This window comes from Mirounga leonina, unplaced genomic scaffold (assembly GCF_011800145.1).
Source record: "Mirounga leonina isolate KUSES-001 unplaced genomic scaffold, KU_Mleo_1.0 Mir_195, whole genome shotgun sequence".
NCBI lineage: Eukaryota > Metazoa > Chordata > Mammalia > Carnivora > Phocidae > Mirounga > Mirounga leonina.
In genome coordinates this window covers 7,473,591-7,495,294 of record NW_023270490.1, presented here as the reverse complement: position 1 = coordinate 7,495,294, position 21,704 = coordinate 7,473,591, and the positions used below count along the sequence as shown (strand labels likewise).

The window sequence follows — 21,704 nt, the reverse complement described above, 5'->3', positions numbered from 1 at the left end:
GTGCCAAACCCAGCTTCGGGGTCGTTTGCGTTGTTCCTGACCACCCAACAAACCTGGAAGCCCAGGGACCAGGTGAGGGCTTGAGACCAAACCATGCCCCCTGTTTCTCTCAGGGCCACCCACTGTTGGCACACTGCTCAGTATACAGAAGGCGCTCAATGAATGCTCGCACCATGGAACTCCGCTTGGTTTTCTCTCTACTCTCCCCCCTTGTGGATGACAGTTGAAAAAAGCGTTCGTCAAAAAGTTTACTGACAAAAGCCCATGAAATTGGCCTCAATTTCCTCAATATGGGAGACCCAAACTTTTGCCAAAAAGCACATTTTAAATTCTCCCACTTAGTGACACAAGACCTACCATTTAATGACACTGACTAGTGGCTTCTAGACACTAACTGGTGGTTAGTTCAGAAAATCCAAACTGTGGTGCTATGGTACCCTTGGGTGACATTCTCTCTGCTCCCACTTCCCATCTGGCTCCTTTCTGTTCCTCCATCTCGCTCCCCCCACCAGCTCACTCCCTCCTTAGGGATGATCCTGATGTCCCCACCTCCTTTGGAGGGGGTTCTGACCACACGATGTTTCGTCAGAGAATTCCTTGCTTCTTGGTGGCCCAGATAAGAAAAACCAAGCAAATGAATCCATCTTCTCTACAAAAGTTTATTTTGTAATTTTTCCAAGAAGAGTTAGGGGAAAAAATTGGAATTACATCAAGGTAAGTAACAAGGGTATATAAAAATAATTTAAACACACATATTAATAATAAAGCAACCTTTCTTTCTAGCAACAACTAGTGGAGAATCTTGCCCAAGATTTTTCCAAAGGTATTATATACATCTTAGATAACAAGAAATACAGACACACACGCACGTGCACACACACACACATTCACACACCCATCTATACAGCTCAAGTATTTTATCGGTGCATTCCAGCTAACTGATAGAGCTACAGTGATAAAAAAAAAAACCAACAACAACAAAAAAAAACAGGAAAGTCTAATGCATAGTGTCTTCGGGGTTGAACAAATGTGCGTTGGAGAGTGAATTTTGGAGACATGCTAAGATTTCCCTCCCTGATCTCACAGTTACTAGCCTATACTCTGTGGTCTTATCTGAAACCTGAATCTGCTCATCCATGTGGTCATTACAGTAGGACGGGTGGTGTCAGTTCAGGACGTCCCACTCGCTCTTCCTCCCAGCATCTCTCATGGACTGGAGAGGGGGGTGATTTCACAGGTGAAGCCCTTGGGTCTGATTACATCTGGCTGATCCTTTGCTTCAGGGCAAGGACCTCTCTCTCGATTTCACAGGGGAGATCGGTGTTAACCTGCTCCTCTAGGTACCTCTGGATGTCTTCCACCTCCTTCTCCCAGAACTCCTTGGAGAGGTGGAAGAGCTCCTTCATGTTGATGTCCCCCAGGCCTGTCAGGTTCAGGGCCCCCTCCTCGGGGACGTAGCCGATGGGCGTGAGCTTGGCGCTGGCTTCCCCACTGATGCGGTTGAACATCCACTCCAGCACCCTGGAGTTCTCACCAAAGCCTGGCCAGAGGAATTTGCCTTCCTTGTCTTTCCGGAACCAGTTGACATGGAAGATCTTGGGCAGCTTGGCTGCTGGGCGCTGGGCCATGCTGAGCCAGTGGGCCAGGTATTTGCCAAAGTTGTAGCCAAAGAAGGGCCGCATGGCAAAGGGGTCGTGCATGATGACCTTGCCTATTAACAGAGAGGGGGGTGGTGCTGGTAAACGCTCTCATAGGGCAATATCGGTACCATTTATTGTTGACATAAGCACGCGTGGCTTTGTCTCTCTCGCACTACACATACGGACTAGCAGAGACAGACAGAGAGACAGAGAGCAGGCCAGTCACTCTCTGTGGTCGTAGGTTTTCCCCTTTGATTTACCTTGGTGTTCGGCAGCCGCTGTGGCCTCTGATCGCATGGCCGCCCCCACAAAAACTCCGTGTTGCCAACTGAGAGCTTCATAGACCAGGGGGACACCTGTAGCGGGAGAAAAGGATCATCCCTTAAAGGCTTTGACACAGACCCTTTGGCTGGCAATGACATCTCACAGAACGGAAAGACATGGCCGAACGGTATCTTTCTAACTGAACTAATTTTGTCCCCACCCCCCCAAAGCGAAAGTGCACAAATACACCACCGAGGCTACACAACAGAAAGTTGAACTGGATAGAGCGCCATTAGGTTAAGGATCCAGAAAGGCTCTCAAGTGCCTTGCCAATTATCCTGGCTTTTTGGAAGCTGGAGATCTTTGGCACCCTCTGACAAGGTCATGAGAAAGGAGAGATTCCATGGATGTCCCCTGGAAGCCAACACACCCACATTCCCAGGCCGAATGAAGGAGAGCCTCACCAGCAGGTCGGCGGCCCCCAAAGATGATGCCCTCAATGGGCACCCCTTCCGGAGACTCCCAGGCGGGGTCAATGATGGGGCACTGGCTGGCAGGGGTGCAGAAGCGTGAGTTGGGATGGGCACAAGGTTCCCCTACAATAGCAAGAGAGGAGAGGCCCCTTAGGGTCTTGTCCAGACAAGTAGTGCTTGTAGGCTAGAGCCCTGGGGCCTCCAGAGGGGGCTCACCATCCTGGGGGGTCCACTCCTTGTTCTTCCACGAAGTGATCCTGATGCCTGGGGCTAGTGGCTGGTCGATACCTTCCCAGTAAATGCCCCCATCACTGGTCTCGGCCACATTGGTGAAGATGGTGTTCTTCTGGATGGTCTTGATGGCATTGGGGTTGGTCTTCACAGAGGTTCCAGGAGCCACACCAAAAAAGCCATTTTCTGGGTTGATAGCCCTTAAGTTACCTGCAAAGTTTTAAACCAGAGAAGTAGAAGTGAATGCCAAACAAAGCCCAACATATATTCTCAGCTCTGGCCAGGCTAATTTTTGCACCAAATTCTCAAGTCTTTTTTTTTTCCCCCTCCTCCCCAGAAGAGATTTCTCTTTTCTCATCCGAGCATTATTTTCTACTTTCACACTTTTACAACCCTTTCTTCCTCGTCCCATTTCTACCAGTACTATTTTAACAAATTGATTGTGTCAACAAGTAGCAACATATGGCTCGATTTCAATCCAGAGTCTATATTAAATTAAAGAATGCTTACACAATACATATTCCTAAGGCTTTGCAAGATGTGAAATAACTAACTTAAAAATCCAAACACTGGATTTGGCAGGATTTGGCACACCTTAAAAGCCAAAAGTTTGCTTAGGTCCAATTATTATTGTCAACCGTTGGGCCTAAAAGAGTCACCTTGTTGGTCAAATTTCATCCAGGCGATGTCATCACCCACACACTCTATTTTCCACCCAGGGAGGCTGGGGTTCATCATGGCCAGGTTGGTCTTGCCACAGGCACTGGGAAAGGCTGCTGCGAAGTACTTCTTCTGGCCCTTGGGGTTGGTTATGCCCAGGATCTGTTGGGGACAAGATTCCTCCTTAATCTGTTCCTTCCCGTCCCTCCTGGTGGTCAGTGGCTCAGTCTAGGAGAGTGCCCAGAAGCCCCCCAAAAAGAGGTTCCCAAGATCTATGTCTTTAGGTATCAAAACGAACTCTTTAAATAATAAAGTCTAAAGGAGCTCCATTGGTCCCATTGCATTTGAAGAGCTTCAAAGGAAGCATTAATAATCATTGGTGGGATTTCTAAATCTGTCCTCCTCGGGGCGGCGGGTCAGGTCTTGCCTAATGGGAGATGCACTTCCGTACATACTCAGACCTCCGTGCCCCCACCTCCGAGTCCCCACCTTGTGCCTGCAGAACTTCCCACATCTTACCAGCATGTGTTCCGCCAGCCAACCCTCTTCCTTAGCCAACCGGCTGGCCATCCTGAGGGCAAAGCACTTCTTCCCAAGGAGCGAGTTCCCGCCGTACCCACTCCCAAAGGAGATGATTTCCCTGCGGTCAGGCAGGTGCGCGATGAGTGTCAGCTCTGGGTTACACGGCCAGTTGTTCACCAAAGGCTCTGCACAGGAGGACGCATCGCGGGTGAGCATGCCACATCCCCACCTGGAGATCCCCAGAGCAAAGGCCCGGGGTTTAAGGCTAAGCTCATTTGTTGCTTGAGCTTCCAATTCTGAAATAATACGCTTACTTTTTAAAGGTAAAGGGCATCCCACAGAATGGAGGCACTTGACGAATTCCCCGTCTCCCAGAGCTTCCAGGACGGCTGTGCCCATCCGTGTCATGATGCGCATGCTGGTCACCACGTAGGGTGAATCCGTCAGCTCGATGCCGATCTTCGACAGTGGTGAGCCCAGGGGCCCCATGCTGAATGGGATCACGTACATGGTGCGACCTGTGGGGGCCAGTAGATGGGAACCGGTGAGAAATGACCCCGCAACCACAGAGCAGGTGACCCTAGTCTCATGGTCCCCACTAACAGCATCACACCCTTGCTACCAGCAACCCCCACACCCGATTTTGAAGACTCCACTAGAAAATGAATGGAATGCCAAAATGAAAGAGTTTTCATAAACATGCAACTGGGTTCTGTCAAGCTATCCTAAATCCCAGTCGTGAGCCAGACATTTTCAATATGCTGCCAGTTTCATACATGAATTTAAAGCTATCTGAGGCCACAGGAGTGTTCATGGCTGTCGTAATTACCATTAGAATGACATAATAATGTTTGCCTTCGCTTTATTTGATTTTTCCCAGTCAAACAAATGTCTCACTCACCTTTCATGCACCCTGGAAATCGGGCTTTGAACGCTTTCTCAAAGTCCTCCTCTGACATCCAGCGACCTAGTTGGCTGAGGCCAGTTTTGGGGATGGGCATGGTATCTCTTTGCTCTTGGGTAATGATGACTGTCTTGCTTTCAATTCTGGCCACATCCCTGGGGTCAGTGAGAGCCAACCAGCTGCAAACATAAAAAACACACAGGTTAGGAATGGAGAGGGAAGTGCCGCCATCTTGCATTGCATCTGTGCCCGGGATTCCCTTCAGCCAAGTGTCCTGTCTGAATGGGCCGGTCCCATTCGTTACTGTGCTCTTCCCACACCGAGCAGAGGCCGGGCACACTGACGATGTCCCATAACTGTGGACAACCACACCAGCTGGGGCGCCTTCAAGGAGACATTTGCTAGACTACGAGCTTGTCTTTTAGGACAGAGCAGGTCTGACTGACATTTCTATCAGGGATTTAGTTTGCAAAGAGTGTTTGTATGTACCATCTCATTGCAGACTTGAGCCGCTCGATGAATGTCATTACACTGAAGTCTGTATGGTTCCACCATTTCATTAAGTTTTTCAAGAGTCGACAACCCACCCCAGCCCCCACTGGGTGTTCGTCCACCTCTTGCAGGAGCAGCCCCGCGGTGGCAAAGGGGAGGGTGTGAACGCGGAGGCTGGGGGCTGGCTTACCAGTTGTTGAGCTTCTGCAGCCTCTTGATCATGCCCTCTCCTTCCATTTGGTCCAGCAGCTGCTGGTTCTCCCCCTCGGAGCCATCACAGATGTGGATATGCTCAGGCTGGCACAGCCTGACGCTGCTCTCCAGGAATGCTCTCACCGCCTGGGGCAGGCTGTCTAGGGTGCCCTGGATGACTTTGGCTGAGAAGTTGAGGCCGTTTTGGAGCTGAGGAGGCATCTCTGCAGGGTCGTGCTAAGGACCACGGATGCCAAAATTCCCTGAAAGAGAAAACACAGCTTCTTGAACAAAGTAACAGATGCCCTCAAAGAAACTTAACATACTTCACTGGGCGGCACCTCACAAGACAATCATAGCTCTTAAGGAGAAAAGAAAACGAGTTTGTGTTATCTCTAGAAATGTCAGTTAGAAATCTCTACCTACCTTTCTTCTTTTCGGAAGATCTCGATGAGAGATCCAAGGGTTTCTTTTGAGGTTCTTCCCGCTGGCGGACGTGCGTTCCCAGTGGGAGGGCCCCGTTTGCTGTTTGGTAGCAGAAGCTCCTGGCCTTAAATCCCACGGAGGACAAAGGCCCCACCCCTCGGCTACACCCAGGGAGGCTCGTCTCTGACGTCAGGGGCAGGACTTTGGATCAGGGCCACGGTCCGTCATGCTTCGGGACTGGCTCATCACAGTAAGCCCCAGGGAGATAATCATTGAACAGATAGTTGTTAATGAGTGCTGGGAGGCCTTTGTCCCCAGACCAGCCACAGCAAGTTCTTACACAACTTGTGATTGACTAAACTTTGACCCAGTTCACTGCTGATGTCAGACTATGCACAGGCAGGTGGGACCCCGCAAGGCTGGGGGGGGCACCTCCTGGACAGCAAGGGTTGTTGGCAGCACATTTTGTGTCCTGCTGGGTGGCAGAACACAGTCAAGACCTAGGGGAAGGATGTGCCCAAATGTAAGTGAACACATGGCTCATTGGCAAAAGACCTCGCTGGGGGCTAATAATCTTACCGAGCGTCCCCTGTGTGTCCCCCCCAAATATAAACTCTGCGAGGGCAGGAATCTCTGCCTATTTTGTTCATTTTTGTATGTACAGTTCCTAGCATATAGTAGGCCCCGAACGAGGGAATGCCAAGCATCGTTCTAGATGCTTTGCACCAACTGACACATTGCCACCTTCTGAGCTGGAGCCTATGAACAGACAAGGAAACTGAGGCTTAGAGAGTCCAAGTGGCTACTCCCAGCTCCTGGTTGTAGGGTGATCGAGGGTAGATTGGAACATAAGCCAGCGGGGCTCTGGATCACCCCACCATAGTGTCCCTTGTGAGGTGCCATTTCCTTTTCTGGAACTTCCCATGTATTCTCTAAGCAGTTTCTGGGCTGGATGCAGTTACCCGCAGAGATAACTACACACTTCTCATTGCCCTTGCAAGTCTGAGCGTCTGGGGAGTGAAGGGGGCTTGGTGGTTTTGCTAGATTACGCTTGAGCAATGAGACCTTTATGCCAGCTATAAAGAATTTGCTCTGCAAGCCATAAGAATTTCAGTCCAATTTAATGAACTCTGGAGCTGTTTGCTGGCATTTCGAGAGCACTGGGTAAGAAGTCAGGAGCACAGGGCCAGGCCCCCACTCTCTGCAGGCAACCCAACAGTGCAGTCAGTGGGCACCTTGAGGCTGGGTCGGGATTTGCCTGCCGCCAGCATGGGATATGCAGAGATAATTCTGTGACTGTGTCTGTAAGGAGCTGCAGAAATACAAGATTCTGGGAATGGCAATCTCAGACCAAGAGTATCTAAAGGACTACCCAGTAAGCCTTAGTTCCCACAGCAACATTAGGTATACACATGTCACCATCTTCCACCGAAATTATCAACCCATTGCAATGTCTCATTTACTCAGATTCTTATTCAACCCAATGAATCTCTCAGTATAAACACCATATGAGAGATTTTCATTTAGTATAAAATTATTTCCCATTTAGGTGACTGGAATTCATTCCTAGTGGCGCTGTCAACCATATAAGTTTGTGCCATGTCTAAATTCAACCACAACGTAATGCTCAGTTGCTGAGGGACACTTTCTTAGCATTTGACACCAGTGAAATTAGCCATTCAAATGCACGGCCATAAACACGCAAACACACACATTTATGCCAATGCGGTCCATCTCACCAAATGGGTAGAGATTCCCATTTTGCTGATAAAACTGATGGCTTTCATTCCCTTGAAGAGTATATAGATTGAAAACAAAAATGAGAAACCAGAACTTATTTGCAGTTCTAAATGCTAACCATAAATTCAAGGTGTTTATGTTCAGAATCTTCCTGGAGAGAAATAGCTAGCTCAATTAAAATGTAGGAGCAGTGGGCCACCATCGTCCCTTGGCCAACTGCTTAATTACCCACACTGACCTCAGGGAAGGTTGGCATGAGTCCTTTGCAACTGTCCCTCGTCAAAATAACGTGGAAAGGCAAACATTGGGTTGCAGATTAACCTGAAAGTGCTGAATTTGTTAGAAGAGGGTGATGCAGACAGAAGCGAGGGTGTTGAGGATGCAGGGCAGAAGTATGGACAAAGTTCATTTAGCCTTCTGTTGATAGGACCCCAGGGGAGGCTGCCTGCCCCAAAGGGGTCTTTGCAACTAGAGATGGTCTCCCGGTGTGAGCTGCATTTGTCATTTCTGGGGTAAACGCCATGGGGACCCCCTAATTTTTCAAGGGTGGCTGAAGGTGCAAGACTGCTCCTCTTTTTAGCAACATATAAAAAGTGGAACCGAGACAAAATTGTTTTTGTTGGAAGAAGGAGAAAGAAACAGTAGACACTGGAAAAAAAAAAATAGTTTCAAACCCCTGAGTTAACGTCTTCACTTCTCCTTGTGAGGTTCCACACACACGTGTAGCTGTGGAAGCTGCGGGCTGGCTGTCCCCAGGGTCCAAGGAAGGAGCGAGCAGGACTCTGGAAAGCCTGTGTGGAGTGGGGCAGCGGAGAAGGCTAGCATGGAAACCAGATGGCTGTCTAGAGCTGCCAAGACTCAAATAGTGTGAGCAGGTAAGGGTGGGGGCAGGGAACGGCTGCCTTCCAGGTAAACAGTGGAAAGGAAACCATGCACTTAGGTGGGGTCTCACAAAGGATGCTGAGGACAGTTTGATGGAGACATATATTGGTGGTTTCTTCGTTATCTGAGAGCCAATTAAAAACAAACAGACAGGAATTCCAAAGACCATCAACACCAGTGTGTGGACTTCCTGCAGAACTAAGAGATGCTCGGAGGGATTGTGGGGGAAGGTGGATTCCACTGAGACACCCCACAGCACGGCGGGGAGGGGGAGGCCCAGTGAGACGTTCCCAGAGCCTTCTCACGCACAGGAGTCCTGACTTCATCTGTGGTGTGTATCAGGCTTCCATATTGGGTCTTTGTTTGAACAAGGAATTCCACAGCCAAAACACACTGGGAATCCACCAATCACAACCAATTCCTTCCTTGGAGAAGTGAAACAGCTGAGACCCAGAGGATGCAAATAGGACATTTTCCCAAGCTGAGGCTCTTAACTGCAAGATCAGGGCCTCCCCTCTCCACCCCACCACTGATCGGGGTGACCACAAAATGCCCCTCAGTTCAGGAATTTGAACTCGTAGGAAAGCATGACCCTTTCTTGGTAAAGACGGAAAGGGAAGGTTGTTTTCCAGAAGGTGATAAGAAACTAGCGGTGTAAATCGCATGTCTTGTGCTGGAGCCAAAGGTCTATGCACAAGTCAATTCTGGTCTCTGTTGCCAGGATGCTACTCCGTGGGCATGGACTGGCCCAGCCATGGAAGTTTCCAAACAGCGAGAAAACATGTTCAGCTGTACCATGATCTGCCATGGAATCATTTGCCAGCGCAATCCCAGGTGTGTTTGTTAGGGACAAATATTTACATGTTCTCCATTTATGGGGTAATCCTAACGTCTTTGCAGTCTGGAGGGTATTTTTACAGTTGAATGAGTTGAGTTTCTATTTTGGAGGCATAGAATCATGTAATTGAAAGGGTCCTTAAAATATTACGTTAATCCAGCTTAATGGGTAGGGGGTCTCCTCTGGGGATGATGACAACGTCTTGGGACTAGACAGAGGTGGGGGACGCACAGAGCACTGTGATGGTATTAAAGGCCACTGAATTGTACACTTCAAGATGGTTGGGTTTATGTTATGTGCATTTTGCCTCAATTAAGAAACAAAAAAGATTCTGTAGCCCAATCTTTTATTTTGAAGAATGTGGGAACAATGAACAGGTGTAGGGAGCAGGTGTATGGGGGAGGTTTATCAGAGGCCCTCTCTAGGATGCAGGCAGGTATCCCACACCCTCCTACTCAACCATCACCCCATGACCTAATCCTGTCCACTTCTCTCAATGGCCTTGTGATGTCTCAAGACCTTGATCGTGGGCTGCATGCACACTCACCCAGCAGAGACGAAAATTTCTATCATTTGAGAATCTTCCTTCAGGAGGGTGATGATGTTGTTTGTATATTCTTTCCACGACGAGGAGACAAAAATGAATCTAGAGGTAAACCACTGTGCTGGGTGCATGTTAATAAAGCATGATTTTTGCCACAAAGATGTGCCCACAAGACGTGTTCAATGAATGTTAATAACCAGGTGTCAGAACCTTTTCAGAGGGCTGGTTCTCTCCCATTTCAATCATTAGTGACCCATGGAAATAGTGACTCCATAAAATCTTGTTGATTTTCTTCGGCGATGTCTCTGTCAGGTTTATGGAGAGGCATAAAGGAGCTCTGGCCATGCAGAAATGATGCACAGGGTGGATGGACTCCAGTGTGAGATGCCACATCCATCCCGTGAATGACTTCGCCCTTCAGAGAGCAGTGTCATCTCTGCGGGACGCCGACGCTGAGACCGAAGCTGCAGCACCAGGCCACGACGGGTGAGTTGCCCTCAAAGTCAGGACGAGCAGATTCTAGAACTGCTCGCGTGGTTTGCCTCCCATTGCTCTCTACCCGGGGCCGTGTGAGACAGTGACACCACTTTGCCCAAGCCACTTGGGTGAAATGGTCTGTAGTTTGCTGCCCAACACATCCTAAGTGAGACGAGGATCCCTCTCCCAGGCGGCACAGAACCCAGACTCAGGAGCCCTGGGTTGACTCCAGAGCCAGCTCCCCTGGGAATCAGACCACCCTCTTTGCCTGCACAGCGTACAGGTGGATAAGATACGCACCAAGGCCGTTTCCAGCCATAAAGTCCTGTTGGGTTATCGCCACTCACATTTGCCGTCACAGATTCTGAGATCGGCGGTGGCTTTGGTCTCATTTCCCTCTCACCTACTTTGGAAGACTGGTGACACTGTGTTTGCTAAGCCTCTCTTCGTGTCAGAGGCCAGGGAGGTCTTTGTTCCTGTTAAAACGGGAAGTCAGGGGTGCCTCGGTGGCTCAGTTGGTGAAGCGTCTGCCTTTGGCTCAGGTCATGATCCCAGGGTGCTGGGATCGAGTCCCACGTCAGGCTCCCTGCTCAGTGGGGAGTCTGCTTCTCCCTCTCCCTCTGCTCCCCCTGCTTGTGCTCCTTCTCTGGCTCTCTCTCTCAAATAAATAAATAAAATCTTAAAATAAAATAAAATGGGAGGTCAATATCACAGGCCAGGTGGTGTAGGTACACAACTACATTGGGTAGGAAAAGACAGCTAATGGGGATAAGACAAAACAAAATGAAAAACTCACATTGGCCCTAAGTTTTTAGAACTCTGGCTTAGCTCTCCCCCTCAGGTTGCATGCTGTAGACAGGGCAGACCCAGGTTTTGGCCCAAATCACCAACATCCCACCTTCCTTTTTGTTTCAAAGCTTTGTTGGCATAGGACTTTTAGTGTGGAGGGTGTTAGCTGTGTGGCAGGGCCCTGTGGATCTGTGTACTCTGGTCCATTCTCCAGAATGACCTACGTAAGAGCTCGTTCTAGATGAGCAGAGGGACAGATGTCCCCGGACGGGTCGTTTCTCCTCGACGATCTCCGTTTCCTCATTTCTAACCTGAGATGGCCCTTCTGCCTCCCAGGGCTGACTTCAGGAACTACAGAGGAAGCCAGCCCATGTTCTCAGTCTGCAACATGCAGAGTGAGAACAGGTTTGCCGTGAAATACTGCTCCCAAAACACTCACCCAGAAAAGACTGCAGCGCCCGGCAAAGTATGGGGACAAAAAGAACTAATTGCATAGTTACCACAAAAACAATCCAACACACTTATTTTGCAGCGAGAAAATGGATCCACTTTGTGGCACAGTTAACTCTATTGGAAATAATGATAGCCCCTCTGGAACTGAACACCACCCTCCCCTTGTGCTCACTGATAACTATGCAAATTCTTCCCCTTGCCTGTAATGTGGTGGCTCAGAACGAAAATGCCTTTTCTGGTCCGTGCTGGGAATAATTCCTGAAACTCAGTAAATCTTAACACACACTCAGCTCCTCTCCCAAGGGGGGAGGATTCATACCACGGAGACTCAATGACACAGTCCCCGGGGTGGGGGGTCCAGCCAGCACATCTCATCAGGGGTTGGGGGTGGGGGGTTCTAACTTAGCTGTAGAGCCTTGAAATCTTTCCAAGTTGAATTATATAGAAATTGAGGCCCCCCAGGACTGCTGTTCTCATATCCTGGAACAGAAGCAAAGCCTGTCTCACATGCAGAAAACCCTGTTTGTGTGAACAAGGACCAGAGTCTGGTGGGAAAAGATGCCTGCCCATAAGCCCCCTTCCCCAAACTGGCCTGCATCGCTTTGAAGAGATAACCAAGTAAACTAAGTGGTAAAGGGGAAAAGAAACGTTCATTTTTGTGTTTTGGATATTTAAAGAAAAAGTGTGATTGTTGTGGAGGCATGAGAAATCTGCGATGGGTGCACGGAGTCACCAGCCCACAGGGGCGGGGACAATTCATCTTGTCAGGAAGTTGGTGTCTGAAGCAGGAGCCTGGGAGGCAGTGGGTGGGGGGCCCTCCGTGCGCAGTGGACTCTGTGATCCTTTCATTTCCAATCAGGTTGACTTCTGTCCTGCAGTTCTTCTGCTGAAAGTGGGTGAGATTATGCCCATTTTCGTTTCCTGGCTTGAGCAAGGAAGCTGTGAGGTAAGAGCCCTCTTTCTGAACCCTTTTCTGCCTTGTCCAGAGCTGGCGTGGGCCGGGACCGGCAGGGTCTAGGGCCTGGTCATGTCTCAGGGTCTGGCCTCAGCTGCCCAGCCCCGTGGGCTCACTCTGAAGGCAACAGGGCCAACCGTTCCAGGCTGGAGAGCGGTCGCAGGGAGGGGCTTTCAGACGCCGACTCCCATACAGAGGCCGATCAACCTCACCTAGCAATTGATTCTATCTGGCCATTAAGGTCATCAGAAACAGGGACTGGCTCCACACTTCGATCTAGCAGATAGGGCCCATGGTGTCCTTGGGGAGGCAGTGAAATGTAGCCAACGGCATGCACGCCCCAGGCAAATACTTGCATTCGTCTCTAGACCACGTGGCCCTAGTCAACTCACACCCTCTCTTTGCTTCCTCGGTTCCCTCTGCTGTTAGCCGAGGACAATTACAGTACTTGCTTCATGGGGCAGTCATGAGGATCAGATCTGGTAACTGGACAACAGGGTTGGCACCATTGAGCCAACACTCATAAATGCCCGAAGGAACAAAGCACCATCTTTATGGGCGCAGATTCTTTTATTGGCTTAACAATTGAATTCTCTGGGGTGCTAGGCATGGGAAGGAGGGGACAAGAAAGCAAAGGCAAAGTCCCCGAACTTCTAGGAGTCTGGGTTCTCCCTTCTCTCAACATCTTCCACACCTCAAGCCACGCCTGGCACGTAGTAGGTGCTCAGCAAATGTCTGGGGGGACAAGTCCTACACACACGGGAGACACCAATCACTAAGCACCAAGTGCACTGTGCCGACAGTAAATATACCCAATAAATGTACCCGCTCCCTAATAAATCCCTAACCATAGAATGATGGCAGTATCACCTCTGGTTTCTGTTTAACTTTTTCCATACGCTTTCCTGTCTCCTCGTCTTCTCTCTCATTTCCTTGAATCAGATTTATGTTATTACGCGTGCGGAATAGCCGGCTCCTTTTTCACTCCCGATTCTGCCGCTCCCCCACTCATCAGCTCCCCAGAGCACGTACTGCTTGGACTCACTCGAAGCCACCCTGAGCAGGCGTTTGTCTGAGCTGCGTCGTTTACTTTTCTGGAAGTCCCACGGCGCTTTCTCATAACTGCGACCATCAAGAGCCGGGAGACGGACGCGCCTTCGATGAAATAGGTGCACTGCATAGAGCCTAAGCCGTTTTAGAAAGTCCTGAGTTACGGCCGAACAGGCTCCTATTAGCAGAACGCGGGAGCTCATTGTGAATAGTGGTAAACACTTCTGGTGGGAGACGGGTCTTGACAGCGTTGATGAATGGCTAGAATCATTTTCCACCTGCCCGACTCATTCCAACCTCAAGCTGCTGAAAATACCCTTTTCCACTTGCCCTTTGCTAAGTGCTGAGGCACGAACAAAAGTCCATTCCCGAGCTGGGTACCTAATTTTTATTAATAATATCTTCACTCTATCAGTCATTGTTAACTAACGGGAACATTTGAAGAAATTAATTTAAGCCTGGCGAGAGGAAACATGGCAGCTCATTACAAGTCCCCTCCCCAATGAATTCTGCAGCACTCGCTGCATCACAAATATGCACAGTGACTCAGGCTGGCCCAACTTGACTTCCTCCCACAGAGGACACTTTCTCCTTCAGAGAGCTGCTTCCTCTACTAGGGGCTGTGCTAAAGCTGCTTAATTAAGGTTTAACCTTAATCAACCTGCTAATAATACAGGTTTCTGGATACCCCACCCCATCCCCCAGAAGTCTCGCAGTGGCCGCGGCCCCTGGGGATGTGGGTGCCGAGAAGGTGGTTTCGGGGTGGCGGTGGGGGACGGAAAGGGGGGATGCGTTCTGTGGGCGGGGCTCAGCTGCCCCGTCTCAAGAATTCACTTGACACTGAGGTGGGCCTTTTGCAATTTGGCCTCTACATTCTTGCCCAAGGGTGGAGAGCAAAGGAACGGGAAGATAGGGATGCAGGAAAGGCTAACCTCCAGGCACCGGAGCAGGCTCTTATATCCCACGTGCCCCGGGTACCCTTCCCAGAAACCCACTTCTCCAACCCAGACTGAACATTGCCAACTGAAAAGCCCAATGTTTGTCTCCCCGGACCTGTAGCATCTTGGGTACAAGACAGCTGGCCATACAGCAGCCCTCTGGAGGATCATGTCTGAGGCAGAAAACAAAGGTGGAAGGGAAATGATTACATTTCCTTACTATCTACAGCCCATTGACAAGTCCTTGAAACAGGCAGAGTGACATTCCCCTAGGGACTCACCTGCCTCCTTGTGGATACTTTGCTAAGGGCAAAAGGCAATCTTAAGCCAACCCCCAGGATCCTGTAAGTCTACTTTAACATATAAAAACTCCTTTGGAAATTTCCTTTATCTTTACCCCCCAAGATACATGTTGGCAGTCACCCCCCAAGCATATGGCCCACCGATAGACACCTGAAGGGTCTCAGGACTGAGTTTTTACTTAACAATAATAAATGACCTTTCCTAACAATAGCCAGCCCCCTCAGGATCCTAGAAACCTTGTTTCCAAAATACCTGGGAGGCTTACACTATCCCTAACCCCCTCCCCGCTTGAAAGTATATACTGGGCCACTCCTCATGACCCAAGTGCGGCTCTTTCTGCCCACAGGTCCCGTCCCCGTGCTTTGATAAAACCACCTTTTTGCACCAAAGACGTCTCAAGAATTCTTTCTTGGCCGTCGGCTTCGAACCCTAATGTCTTCCCTACATCAGTGTTTATTTCTATGCAGCCAACTCCAACCTCAGGATGAAAGTTCAAAGAGCTGCAGAAGCATTCTGAGCATTGAGCATTTAAAAAAAAAAAAATCGTGAGGCGCCACAAGCCAGCGAGATTGGATTTTCAGTGAACTGCCCTGTGGTGGTAAATGAAAAATTCAGGCGCCTTGGGTCAAAACACGTTCTTAAAATATGTGTGTTTGGTGATTTATATCAAGTACTTCTGCGTTTAGACATTCCCGCATACATTTTGGAATGTGTGAAACCCATTCGAGCAGTCTTAAGGCTTTGTTTTTTTCTTTCAGGTGAAAATCCCAGGTGTCCTTTATGTTCAAATGAGTCTTCACGGTTTCCTCTTGCAGAGACGGCGATGAAATAATTGCGTTCAGTAGGCAACCACATATAAAGTAGCTCATGTGAATTATTAATGATAAATTCTTTGGGGAAAAAAAAAACTTCTTGGACTTTCTTTGTTGTACTTTTAACAACTGAATGCGATGCTCATCAGATGTCTTCTTCTGAGCTGTCACATTATTTAAATGACGGCATGTCTGACAGTTCCAGAGGAGCGTGCTCGGTAAGTACCCAAAAAGGGAAGGGTCTCCCTGCCTTGATGGGCACCTCTTAGGCTTTTCAAAATAAAGGTTTTGAGCGCTTTAATTTTGGAGTGACTTGCCATAGTTCAACGCAGAGTTAAAAGATTCTCAGATACTTTGCAGAACAGCGAAGAAGTTTCGTGCTTTGCTACAAACAGAATACTCCGCAAGTGACATTTGAAAGGCACCGATGGAAGGTAATGCCTGCTCAAAATATACTTAGAAACGCTTCGCTCCTCATTGTTCTTTACGTATCTCATCATTCCAGATATTGTCATGTCAAAGAAAAGTTGACTGTGATGTATGTTGTTACTCTGAAAAAGATAGCCCAAGGCCAGAGGTGAAACCTAACAGGGGAAGGGAGATCTGAACATACTCTCCGGGAGCACTGAGATTTCATGACCTCTGGCTGCAGGCATTTCCACAAAATTGCAGGCTGGCCCACCACTGCCCCATCGTACCTCCTGCCGTGCCTGGGACGCTTATCGCTACATATCTGAGTGCAATCCGGGAGGCCAGCCGCTGCGCTAACTGATCTGAGAGGTGACAGGGGCGTGGGGAGGCGGTCGAGCAACCAGAAGAATCCTGAATATTTCAGTCCATTGTTTTAGTGACATGTTCCGGCAGCTCGTCCCACCGTCGGTATCAGATTGTGGTAGGTGGGTCCCATCAGTCCTTGGAAGCTCCAAGGGTCATCCCTTCAAAGTCAGCTTCCCTTCTGGGAATGAAACTTGGTCCCAGCCTTGAGCAGCCACCTTTGTTCCGACCGCAGAGCCTTTGTTCCTGCTCTCACTTCTGCCCGGATCCCTCCGCATGGTTTGTGCGGGGCTGGGCCTTCTTCTCGGTCAGGGCTCAGCACTTCCTGGCCCCCACCAACACACTGTCCCCTAACTGTGTTTCCTTCCTGGTGCTCATAACGATGTGACATCTGTGTCTTCATTTGTCTACCTGTTACATTGCGTTACATCGCAGAATCCCTGACACGCAACCTTGTTCTGAGCGCATCTCTTTGAAAACACAGCGCCGGGGCGCCTGGGTGGCTCAGTCGTTAAGCATCTGCCTTCGGCTCAGGTCATGATCCCAGGGTCCTGGGATCGAGCCCCGCGTCGGGCTCCCTGCTCCGTGGGGAAGCCTGCTTCTCCCTCTCCCACTCCCCCTGCTTGTGTTCCCTCTCTCACTGTCTCTCTCTCTCTCAAATAAATAAAATCTTAAAAAAAGAAAACACAGCGCCATGCCATGAGTCACCTCGGGCATGAAAGCGTGAAGCCAAAGCACACTTTATATTAGTGATTCATTTGTGTTTTTGAAATTAAACAATAATTTCCCTTATGCTCTGTTCTTTTATATAACCGTGCCCACGGTAAAAACTCTTTATGAGTCAGGAAGTGTGTGTGGGGGGGTCTTAAGTTCACCTTTTATCATAAGACGATCAGTCACCACTCACCAGACGTCAGCTGAACACCCCAAACACACACTGTGTTAATGGGGCCTTTTTCTGGTCATTAGTAATTTATTCATTTATTCATTAAAACTTTCAGGGTAATTTACTAGCTGAAAAGAGAGATGACAGCAGAAGTATAAGCGTGTTACAGAAAGTCTACTGAATAAGACCTGATATTCGAAAATATTTTTAAGTTTTTCAATAGTGAAAGTATAAAAATTAGGATAGGGGAAGAAAACGAAGGTTTGGTGGTAAATGATAATATGAGAATATATAAGAAATGCGGTTACTTCATCATTTGCAGTAAAATGGTTATGATAATAGCATGGTATTATAAAAATAATAGGGTTATTATAAAATCATAGGGAATTTATCTTACCTTTTTTGCATTAAGATACAATAAAATTACACCCAGAAAACAAATTATCCCTTCTATTATTCTCATGAAGCTTTAGCTCTGCCTGAGCAGTCCACTGGAAACTTCCTTCGTTCTGTTGTGTGTTTCCTTTAGAGGGGACCTGCCACCGAATTGTCCAGAGGTCCTGCTTGGGGGCAGAGAGACAGACTGGCGAGGGGTCCGAGCTGGGTCCGACCCCGGGAAGCTCACAGGCCCACTCTCTGAGTGTGCTGGCCAAGAAGCTGGCAATAATTTTGGAGTCAGCATTCCTTTCTTCATTTGGTCATGACCTTTGAGAACTGCAGAGAACCTTCTAGAAGGAGATTGAGTCCCTCTTCAATCGGCAGAGCCATTGTGGCTGATGATGGCTGCGTGACTCGGTGTGGGCTCGAGGCACATTGATGGAGGAGCCCCCATCTCTCCTGACCCCCACTCTTGCCAGGACATGAGAGCTGAACTGCTCTGTGAACCTGAGGCTCATCTGAAGCTCACCAGGTCTTTACCAGATCCACCAGGTTGGCTGGGCACCGTCAGTGTTTGAGCGTAGCAGGGTTCCTTATGCAATTTGTTCCCATGACGCACTGAGGCACCCTCTTTGCAAGGCATTATTTTGACCAAGAGCCTGATGAAGCCACTGGCAATGAAGAGAGGCAAAAGGCAACCAAATGCCAAAGAAGATCAAGTGTTCAGAGCGGCCCCACCCATTTCCCTTTTAGTGACATGACCAATGGAATCAAGGTTGTCCAAGTCTAGGGGATCCGTGAAAAACCCTCCCTTTGTCTGGGAACCACCCTCTACCACTTGGTCTGTGGCTACAGAAGGATGCCCAGGGAGGGAGAGGTCAGGGAAGCGAGAAGCACAGAGTCCCTATTGTGTGAGCAAGCAAGTTGCCTCAGTGTCCTCCTCTGAAATAGAGGGATAAGAACAGTACCTGCTACCTAGGGCCATGGTGGGAGACCACCCGCGGCAGCCAGCGCTGGATGTACAGAGGCCCTCCATCATGGTAGCCGTCTTGACCTTTATCTGTTCTTCTCTTTCCCAGTGGAGAAGCAAGGAGATCCAGCAAAACCTCAGGCATCACCCTGGTCCTGCACTTCACGGACACCTGCAAACTTTGGCAAGTCCTGACTGTCCCCGGGGCCGAGTCAGAGAGGGCAACCCATAGGACCCCACTGCACCACTCTCCCCGCCTCTCCCCCAGGAGTGCCAATCTCAGACTCTCTGATCATGTTTCCAAGTGAAAGTACACTTATAATTTGTCTGGCTTCTTCATTTCTCCTAAGACAGAGTGACAGCCTCCTCTGTTCTCCCGCTCTGTGTTGGCTTTTAGCCTTTCTCCCTCTGGTTTTCCATCTCGCCTGCTCTTCTCTGTTGCTCAGCCCCCGCTGTATTCAATTGTCACTTCAGTATTAGCCCACTGTCTGCCTGGCAACCCGCTATTATGCACTTATTTTATTACTTGGTTTCCTACCCTGATCTTGTGATTCATTTCTAACCTTTACTGACTGTAACGTAACTCCTTTGCTGTTCTTTCTTTCCCCCTCACCAGCCCCCTCAACCTTTAACTTTCAGATGACAGCGTCAGTGAAGGCCTGGAAAAAGTCTTACCTGCATCTCCCAGCTGACAGTCTTGTTTTTCACTGAGCAATCAGTTTAATCAAATGAAGTGCTGTACTTAATGCTTTCAAGTCCTTTTGAGTAAGATAGGAAGAGATAAACAGGAATCGAGAAGGAAAATAAGGTGATCAATTGGTCCCACAGGCACATATTGGACCCAAGACAAAAGTCAAGACACTTCCTGCGTTTAGCCTGAACTTGCTCGATGGTGCATCCAGAAGGTCACGCAAGTGTAGATCAACGGTTACCATCCCCATGATCCATGCGTGTGGTTTCTTTTTTTTTTTTTAAAGATTTATTTATTTATTTGAGAGAGAGAGAATGAGAGAGAGCAAGCACATGAGAGGGGGGAGGGTCAGAGGGAGAAGCAGACTCCCTGCCGAGCAGGGAGCCTGATGCGGGACTTGATCCAGGGACTCCAGGATCATGACCTGAGCCAAAGGCAGTCGCCTAACCAACTGAGCCACCCAGGCGCCCCCGTGCGTGTGGTTTCTAACTATTTTTAGAATCGTATGCTACAGTTTAAGAAGAAAAAGGAATCTTATTGTTTTATGGATGCCCCATTCAAAGGACACCCAAAATATAAACCATCACAGTTACACAAGGCAGTGGGTTCTCTTCCGGTGGGTACCAGCAACAAGGTGGCAGGTCGGATTTTCTGCAGGGGGGGGATGCTAAGGAAGAAAGAGGACAGCAAGAGATCCTTGGAAGTCGACAGGTAGTAACGGCTGGAAAGGAGCACGTGAATCATCTTCCCCAACTCCCCGATATTCAGACGAGGAAACAGGTCCCGGGAGGTTGAGAAACTTGTGTGAAGACTGGAGCCAGGCAAGTCTCCTGGTTCCAAAACCCAGACTCTTCCCAGCCACTCAGCACCTGGAAGCAGAAACTCTATTGATTTTCTTTCATTCCTGTCTCACGTTTCTGTGATCATAACATCCTACGACACTCACCTGCTTTGCTTTCTCTCATTTATTTGTCCGTGGGTTGCCTCTCTCCTCTCCCCCCCCAACTCTGTGTGTAACAGCTTTGTTGAGATATAATTCACACACCCTGAAATTCATTAAAAGTATACAATTCGGTGGTTTTTACTATATTCATAGAGTTGTGCCACGGTCACCCCGATCGCTTTTAGAACATTGCATCCCCCAAGAAGGAACCTTTTCCCCATTAGCAGTCACTCACCAGTCCCACCTGCCAGGTCCCTGGCAACCACCAATCCACTTTCCGTCTCTATGGATTTGCCTATTCTGGAGATTTCCTGTCAATGGAATCCTACAATATGTGGTCTTTTGTGATTGGCTTCTTTCCCTCAACATCATATTTTCCAGGTTCATCCATGTTGTCACATTAGCAGTACGGCAAACTTTTTTATGACTGGATAGTATTCCGTTGTATGGATGGGCCACATTGTGTTCATCCATTCCTCTGCTGATGGACACTTGGGTAGCTTCCATATGGGGGCTATTATGGATCATGCTGCTGACCAGTCCCTTTTTATCTTTTAATGACTCCATAAACTTACTTAGTAACTGCAGCTGGCCCAGCTTTCTCTTAATCTTGCTTGTCTGGCCCTAAGTCATGATTTGACCAGACACCAAATATCACTAGGCTGACCCCCCCACCCCGCACCATCATCCTCCTTAGCAGGAGCTGCTTCTCCTGTCTTAAACTTGACATTATCTCTAAATGGCAACGTGTTTTGTGAAATGTCCCTGGTGACATTTCTGTTTTCTCTACAGCTCCCTTTCTGTACATTCACTTAAAGATCATTTTAAAATTCTGATATGCCAACCTATCCATTTTCTTTTTGCAGATCTGTGAGACCCTGTTGACAGGGTTTTGTACGGAAAGTTTCTGCTTTCCGTCTTTGCATCCCCTTGCTTCCCAAATCCAATCTTCACAACTGTGAGAGGTAGGAAAATCAAAGATTGTGCAAAAATAATGAAGCTGAATATCGAAGACATTAACATAACTTGTTAGAGACAAAACCTGAATCTGGCCTGTGTCTGTTGGCGTCCAGTCTGGCGAGCTTTCCAGTAGACCTCACGGGGACAAATTCAACTCACCAGGAACAGAGGGAGGGTCGGTACATGTGAAGGAAATTAAAATTTCCTTTTAAAATCATTTCTTTTCCAGGGGCGCCTGGGTGACACAGTCAGTTAAGCATCTGACTCCTGGTTTCAGTTCGGGTCTTGATCTCAGGGTCCTGGGATTGAGCCCCATGTTGGGCTCAGAGCCCGCTTGAGTTTCTGTCTCTCCCTCTTCCTCTGCCCCTCCCGCTCATGCGCTCACTCTCTCTCTCTAAAATAAATAAATAAGTATTTTAAAAAATTAATTTCTTTTCCAATGAAAAATCAATAGATAAAACAGGACACAAACACTGGGTACCCCAAACTAAATGGTATGAAGCATCTATAAAAACGG

At 48.6% G+C, this 21,704-nt stretch overlaps 1 protein-coding gene and 1 long non-coding RNA gene across 3 annotated transcripts; one reads left to right on the top strand and one right to left on the bottom strand.

Moving 5' to 3' along the window:
- Positions 1–643: 643 nt before the first annotated feature.
- On the bottom strand, positions 644–5,931 carry PCK1 (phosphoenolpyruvate carboxykinase 1). 2 transcript variants are annotated; one of them, XM_035025444.1, is made up of 10 exons: positions 5,805–5,931; positions 5,377–5,641; positions 4,692–4,873; positions 4,105–4,308; positions 3,788–3,975; positions 3,268–3,430; positions 2,594–2,818; positions 2,369–2,500; positions 1,901–1,996; positions 644–1,711 (listed from the first exon to the last, which is right to left on the bottom strand). In XM_035025444.1, the coding sequence occupies exons 2-10, from the start codon at positions 5,598–5,600 to the stop codon at positions 1,257–1,259; spliced, it is 1,869 nt and encodes a 622-aa protein (XP_034881335.1). In that variant the 5' UTR covers positions 5,601–5,641; positions 5,805–5,931; the 3' UTR covers positions 644–1,256. The 2 variants fall into 2 exon arrangements, with proteins under 2 accessions (XP_034881335.1, XP_034881336.1); XM_035025445.1 differs by lacking the exon at positions 2,369–2,500.
- Positions 5,932–8,376: 2,445 nt separating this feature from the next.
- LOC118024104 lies at positions 8,377–10,411 on the top strand. Its single transcript, XR_004682996.1, has 3 exons — positions 8,377–8,419; positions 9,148–9,260; positions 10,121–10,411. It is a non-coding gene; the product is annotated as an uncharacterized LOC118024104 (long non-coding RNA).
- The last annotated feature ends 11,293 nt before the right edge of the window (positions 10,412–21,704 follow it).